This window comes from Arvicola amphibius, chromosome 1 (genome assembly GCF_903992535.2).
Source record: "Arvicola amphibius chromosome 1, mArvAmp1.2, whole genome shotgun sequence".
Lineage (NCBI taxonomy): Eukaryota > Metazoa > Chordata > Mammalia > Rodentia > Cricetidae > Arvicola > Arvicola amphibius.
Genome location: NC_052047.1, coordinates 17,931,295 through 17,939,180, shown reverse-complemented (window position 1 = coordinate 17,939,180; position 7,886 = coordinate 17,931,295). Strand labels below are relative to the sequence as shown.

General features: G+C 35.2%; 1 protein-coding gene across 5 annotated transcripts in view; it reads right to left on the bottom strand.

Moving 5' to 3' along the window:
- Positions 1 to 2,352: 2,352 nt before the first annotated feature.
- The window catches only part of LOC119822892 (UDP-glucuronosyltransferase 2B7-like), a 72,869-nt gene continuing 67,335 nt past the window's right edge, over positions 2,353 to 7,886 (bottom strand). For 4 of the 5 annotated variants that reach the window (XM_038342566.2, XM_038342532.2, XM_038342548.2 and 1 more), the window contains 2 exons: positions 7,282 to 7,501; positions 2,353 to 5,487 (listed from right to left, as the gene is read on the bottom strand). In XM_038342566.2, the coding sequence (XP_038198494.1) occupies positions 5,211 to 5,487; positions 7,282 to 7,501 (497 nt within the window). In that variant the 3' untranslated portion in view covers positions 2,353 to 5,210. The remainder of the gene's footprint in view (positions 5,488 to 7,281; positions 7,502 to 7,886) is intronic. The other variant, XM_038342541.1, reaches the window with a different exon arrangement.

Here is a 7,886-nt window from a genome sequence, read left to right as displayed (position 1 = left end):
CTCTTGTGAATCTGTCTCTGTATTTGGTCTTGTGTGTATGTGTGTTTGTCTGTGTGTGTATCTACGTATCTTCTTTCTCAAACTAACCCCATATAACATGTAAACACTGTTGAGTATTATCTGAATACTCCGTTCTAGCACTTATGGTAGATGTTTGCTTTATTTGGTTTCTTTCAACCTATTTGTGGTTTCCAGCATTTACTGTCATGACACATGTATATACCTTAGAACAGGTCATGTAATAGTACATAACAAAAAAATCACAGCTACACTTTACCTTAGATCATAAAAGATGATGGCATGGGAAATTCAACGCAATTATGATTAGTGGGTACACACACACAAAAACACACATATCTGTGTGTGCATTTATGAATATTAATATATCAGTACATAATACAAATAAATCAACATTGTTGCTTTTTCCATGTTATTATTGTTATGAATTCTAACATCAATTATTTTTTAAATATTATTTGCTTATTTGAATCTCCTTTCAATTTGTAAATAGTGATACTTAAATCTTTCTTGAGTTATTAAAATGTACCACTTCCTGCAGAAGAAGTCCTTTTAATTTAGTTTCAGTTTTCTTCATTTATTTTGTAAAGTATTCTCAGTTATGAAGTAATGGCTTCAGGTATTTGAAGATATGGCAAAATTTTAAGATTTTAACACTCTATCCCTTAAAGCCTAAACAGTATTACATGTGGGGAAGGGAGTTTGCTATGAGATTTTGTTACCTAGAAATATCAGAAGCTACACCCAAAAAGTTTGACCAACATGACTTCTCAAATGTGAGCTGAACAAGGATACCCATAGACATGCCACAGTGGGTGCAGAAAAGTCCATATTCAACACAAAGAAGTATAGGCAAGTAAAGAAAGTTGGGAGTGGGAGAGGGTGATATTTCCAAGGAAGAGCACACCAACTGGTTGTTCAGTGCCAGATGGTTAATCCTGAAAACATAGATATAAAGAGCATTTTATGGACTGAGCTGGTTATATTTAGAAATATGTAAACACACACACACACGCACACACACACACACACACACACACACACACACAGTAATAAAGAGGCCATGAATTTGAAGAAGAGAAGGGAAAGTTCTATAGGAGGACTTTGTGGGAGGAGAGGAAACCGAAAAAATGTAATTACACATTATTTTAAAAATGCAATAAAATATAACAAAATTCTTGAGTCAAAATTCTTCAATTAATTTTTTCTACTTGTTTTCAGGGAAATTTTTGGAAACTTTATTTATGTACATAGTGTGTGGAATCATCTCCAGCCCTTCCTCTTCCCCATCCACCTTTTCTCCCTACTCTCAATCCATCTGGAATTCATAATCTCTTTTTTTACAATTATTGTGGTTTAATACATGAATCTATAATACCCACTGAGTCTTATCAATCTTATCATCATTTGTTCTTCTGTATCTTACTTTCTGGACCATCCATTTATATATCCAGTTACTGGGACTTAATTTGTTTAGTTTCTTATCCTCAAGTTTCTATAAAACCCACTAAGTATTGAAAGTGCATATTTTTATGATTTCAACTGCAGCACTTTTTAATTTCACTGAGTTTCAGAAACTGTTGCAAAAGTGGTTAGGGACAAAGCCTGGATCCCTTCTGTCTTAAACATCTAAACTTAACTATCTGTCCCATATAAGCCAACAGAAAAGAACAGTAATGATGAGAGGAGAAAAAAAAAACCATTATTTGATGTGGTCGCACTGGAAAGATAAACATATAGTTCTAGAAGCCTCTACTGTACTTGCCCAGTTCATCTTGGAGTGCTTAAGAGAGTTAGGTATATATAGGGCAAGAAAGAAGCATCCCAAATGAATCTCCCGATGGAGTGGGCTCTCTCATCTGTGGTCATCATCTCTCTGGCTCTAGTCTCTTTTATTAGGTCACCTGAAACTTGCCAGAATTTTGTGAAGTTTCTTCCTGAGAGAAAACATTGCCCACTAGCTGGCATCAAAAACTCATCCTTTTTTTTTTTTCTGGCAGCATGAGATTTCAGGGGTGGGGGGGGGGAACCAGACATTTTTGGAGTCTGTTGCTTGAAGAGTTTTAATACCAAAAAGAAGGAGCAGGAGTGTCTGCCTTTAGAATATCTCTCCTTTCACCAGAATAGTTGAAATGTTATCTCCTTAAATTTATTCAATAACACACATGAGATAATGATAAGATCAAATTAAATAAGTATTAATAACAAATTAATAACAACTATGTAAGCACTACTAGAAGACCTGTGGAGTGAAATTTTTAACATTACTCATGTTGCTATGATGGGAAATATTTATGCTGTTGAAAAGCATCCAAAATGAGGAGTTGTGAAGGGTTATTTAACTGGCTGTTTATTTGTCTACAGAGGTAGTTCTCAACCTGTGGACTGCAGAGGATCAACTGGCCCTTTCACACGATTGCATATTAAATATCCCGCATATCAGATATTTACATTATGACTAATAACAGTAGCAAAATTACAGTTAATGAGTAGCATGAATTACAGTTGTAGTCGCTACAACATAAAAACTGTATTAAAGGGTCATAGCATTGGGAAGGTTGAGGTGAATTATAAAACATGTAGAACAAAGATTATTATGGACTGCTATAAGCAAATATTTCTGTGCTCTCTTTCTCAAAGCAATGGCGAAGAGCACCATTTAACTTTAATTTATCCTGTAAATTTTGATTTTCCTTACACTTTATTTTTCACAGCGATTACAAGAAGGTTGTATGTAATTGATTCTCTTATATTTTGAGGTCATTTGTGTGCCTTGGGGAGTTTGTGGTGCCACTGGCAGTAGATCTCGTATTTATCCCTAGTACATGAACTGGCTTTCTGGAGCCCATTGCCTATAGAGGGACACCTTGCTCAGCCTAGATACTGGGGAAAAGAGAGCTCCTTGGTTCTGCCTCAAGTGATGTGACAGGGTTTGTTGATTTTCATGGGAGACCTCACTTGCTCTGAGGAGCAGTTGAGGGTGCGACTGGGGGAAAATAGGGAAAATAGAAGAGGAGAGGGAGAGGGATCTGGGATTGGTATGTAAAATAAAAAAGATTGCTTTAAAAAATAAAAAATCCTTTCTTACTTCCTGTGCATTATTATCACAGTTGCTATACTTTTATAATTCTCAACTTTGGGGGCTGCAGAGATGGCTCAGTGGTGAAGAGCATTGCCTGCTCTTCCAAAGGTCCTGAGTTCAATTCCCAGCAAACACATGGTAGCTCACCGCCATCTGTAATGAGGTCTGGTGCCCTCTTCTGGCCTGCAGGCATCATATAGGCAGAACATTGTATACATAATAAATAAATAAATACTTAAAAAATAATTCTCAAGTTTTACATTGTAGAGTACTGTAGAAATCTTTTTCACATATCAAATGTGTTAATTAAATCTCCCATACAACTTTAGAATCTATGTATTAAGCAAAAGAAATGCTGTTCAGTTGGATTCTTTCTTCCCGAGTTCTACTTTGGAGGCTATGCTCTGAGAATGAAAATTCTAACTGTAGATATTTCAGGTCAAATCCTGAGAAACTTCTGCTGTTTAAACTACTTTCTCTAGCATAGATACTGTGATATGACACCAAAATTTTTTATTCAAGCTTGACTATTTATTCCTTCTTCAATTATTATTTTATATGTTGCTAATGAAAATAAGTAAAAGTGTACTCTAAGTTTGTGTTTTTCACACAATTTTCCTAGGTTGCAAAGCAGTTAGAAATGACTAGCTAGATGAATAAAGGAAAAGTACAGGCCACCTTATTGACATAGGAGGGAAATGTACTGTAACACTAAGCAGACTTAATTAAGGATGGATTCTCAGCTATTGCTCTGAGCTAGGCAGTTCATCTTCCATTGTGCATTTTCATATTGTCCAATTGCACAGAATTATTCAATAAAAAGAATAGTCAAGACGTCATGTGGTAATTAGGCTTCCGTTCTTCTAACTAAAATATGTCAGGTGATATAGATTTTTTTCCAATGTAATATTTTTATTGATTAACTGGGAATTTCATGAAGGGCCCTGCTATCACACTCACCTCCCACTCTTCCCAGGTTCACCCTTCCACTCCAGCTTAATCCCCCATCCAAAATACACCAAATCCAATCTGTGCCATGTATGCACTTGTCAGGCCATGGTGAATGAAGCCCTTAAGGTAACTGAGTCTTTCCCCACACCCCTGCCAGAAGCCATCAACTGTGAAGAGCTGGGGAAATGTGTTAGGAAAAATCTTGAGTTGGTGTAATAAGTGACAAAAATTCTCTGTAAAGTATTTCGCATTTAAGAAAGATATATTTCTATGCTCATGTAGCACATACGACTTGGATAACAATGTACCTAGAGCAAATAATTCTGGATTTCAGTTGTATTCTGTCTTTAAAGGTGATTTACCTTCTGTGCACACATCTGTATTTATGTGAAACTGTGAATTGTTTATCGTTTTTCCTTCTTGCCAGGACATTTAAGCAATTTTACCATCTACTTTTGAAGTTCTGCACTTACTCTATTTCTTTATTCCCCCTTCACATGGTTCAGTCTGCTTTAAACTTCACTTTGTATTTGTTATTATTGTTGTTGTTCTTGAGGGTGGTGGTGTATGAGTGTGTATGTGTGTGTATGCTGTGTGTGTGGGTGCAGAGACACAGGTTGTAGGCACAGGACAATTCTGTGATGCTGATTCTCTCCTTTCACAATCTGTCGGTTCTGGGGTTTGAACTCGAGTACTCTGGCTTGTGCAACCCATGCCCCTATCAGCTGAAACATCCTGCTGCCTTTCATATTTGTTTCTATAAAAAATACATTCATCTTTTTAATATATAGTTGCGTTCATTGTATCCTGAAACATCTTTCCTCTACTTTGGTAGTTTGAATAAAATCTGTCTTGTCATTTTTTTTGACAGACAGTGATAGTTCATATGATTTTAAAGATGATCTCTCTAAAAAAATTCACTATAGAAACTTCAGGCTTCCTATTTTTCTCCCATAAACATTATGGAGTTATCATTGTGTTCGGGGTGATTACATCCATAAATAAGTAAAAAAAAATAGTTATATCAGGAAATCAATATTTAAAATGGCTAATTTTTAAGAAGGAAAATAGATAGATAATCAAGTATTGTATATTATTTAAAACACTTGATACACAGTGCTAGAATTCAATGAAATAATCTTTTCTTTCTTAAAGAGTCCTATTCCTTTTTATTCTTTTGTTTCTTTACGAAGAATTGGTAAACAAACAAGCAACATTTTATAGTGAGGAAAATTGTAGCTGCCACACAGGCCAGGAGGAATCCAATCACATCCAGAGAGTAGTACTGGTACCAGGTGAGGTTAAAGGCAAGAGGCTTCAGGTGCTTGGCTCCTTTGTGGCGCATGACATACTCAACCCAGAAGACGGCTCTGTCCAGGGGCTTCATGGGCTGGTCATGGTGAATGGTTGATAACCACATCACATTCTTTTTATAGCTAAAGGAAAATACGATGGGCATTAATTTACAGAAAGAAGAAACATATGTTTATAAATTTATGTGTATCATAACGATGATTACATGAAAATATAAAGAAAATTGTGTGTTTATCATAGTAAAGATCTTCTTAAATAATGTATCATCTAGAACTTCTTCAACACACAGGATATAAATATATAAGAAATGCTAGGAAAAGACAAATATTTATAAGTAAGAGATCAGAATCAATTAGCACCCCAAAGCCAAATAAACAAAGTCAAAAGAAGCTAGCCTTTGGGGTCTTGAAACACGAGTAATTGAGAAAGCAATTTCTAGTGTAGCTGGTACAGAACAGTAGAACAATTTGGAAATGCACAACGATGCCTGTCATTTTTACAGTGGTCCATATCTGGGCAAAGCTGTTAAGAAGTTGGGTTTAATTAGGAATTTGTATTGACCACTTATTAGTGCTTATGGATTATAACTGTAGATGTGCAGTGATTGTACATTTAGTGGATTCTTGGTCTTTTCATAAATTTCTCCTTCTAGTTTTTAACTGTTAATTGGAAATAATAAAATGAAAATTTCTCTATTCAGGTGAAAATATTTTTTATTGATTTTTATTGAGCTCTACATTTTTCTCTGACACACTGCCTGCTTCTTCCTTCCCCTTCAACCCTCCCCCAAGGTTCCCATGCTCCCATTTTACTAAGGAGATCTTGTCTTTTTCTACTTCCCATGTAGATTAGATCTATGTATGATTCTCTTGATTCTTGGAATACTGTGAATTATTCTTACTGTAAACACGAATTAGAGTAAATTCTTGCAATTGCTGTTCATGTTTTTCTTTTATGTGTTTTTTTTTTACTGTTGAGATTATTAAATATTTTGTACTGAAGCATTGAAGTTTTATTTGATTCTAGTGGTGATATGATTACAGACAAAGATATATGGGAAAGGAATCTAGCTAAGGACACTGAGCATCAAGTGTACAGTTTAGCATGCTGAATCATAACCGAGTACCAATGGCGATAGAGGCTACTCCCCTTCTTATTATTTATAATATACTGGAGAATACTAGCCAGAAATGCAGAGAGAAGTAAGAGCTTTTCAGCCAAAGGTAGAAGTAGTAATATAGTTGTTATGCAGGAGATGAGATCTATAATATGGATGTTGTAGAGTTTATTGAAGACTAATTCTGTGTATGTCATAAGCTTTCAAAATGTATCACCTATGGATCAAAATATTGCCAAACAAAATTTTGTAAGATTAAATATAATTGGAAGTAGAGATTAATTTTTGTCTTGCTGGTTTACAAAAAGCCATTTTGATGTGATTTTTTTAAAGTAAAAGAAAAACATGGTGGCCATGCTCATTTGATTCACTAAACTACAATTTCAATTATCAGTAGTTATTTGAACAAAATTGTATTTACTCTAAAATTAAACCTCCGATAATTTTTGTTTTACTAAAACAGCTCCAAAGTACTTTGGTCTTGGGTGGTGGCACATGTTTTCTATTCTACAGCTTTCTATGATGAAAGAGGAGGATGTCAAGTTAAACTCAGACATTGTCTAAAACAAAAATAATGAGGAAGCACATTGATATTCCCTCACTGTCTAATGTAGCTCTTTGTACTTTTCATTATTTCTTTGTCTAGGATAATTGCTGCTCTCTGGAACTTCTAGTGAGAAATTATTCCTAATAAATAGACCAGTGACAGAGCTCACTGATAGAATACTTGCTCAGCATGCATGAGTAAAGTTCTGGGTTCCAATACAACAGAAATAAATAAATATATGTTTATACTCACGATGGATTATTAATGACTTCCTTCAGGGCATTAAGCAAATCTGAACTTGTCATTGTATGAAAATTTACGGAAGCAGCTGCTCCTTTGGCCACTATGTGAGCAATGTTATCATATTGTTCTGCAAACATAGGGATGCCAACCATTGGGACTCCATGATGAATTGACTCATAAATGCCATTAGCTCCACCATGAGTTACAAAAACTCTAGTTTTTGGATGACCTAGAATCAGAAGAACAACAGAAAATACATTAATTAGAGCTCTTAGATATAAGTAAAAATCTGTAGTCAAGTGATCAAAGGGTCAGGGTATTTTTAACACTGAATAATACAACTTTTGGGTATATATCCAAAGGATGCTCAATCGTGCCACCAGGACATGTGCTCAAATATGTTCTGAGCAGCATTGTTTGTCATTGCCAGGACCTGGAAAAGACGTAAATGCCCCTTGACTGAAGAATGGATAAGGAAAATGTGGGACATTTGCATAATGGAGTACTACATGGCAGAAAAAAATAACATCTTGAATGTTACAGGAAAATGGATGAAGCTAGCAAACATTATTTTGAGTGAGGTAACACAGACACAGAAAGGCAATTACCACATA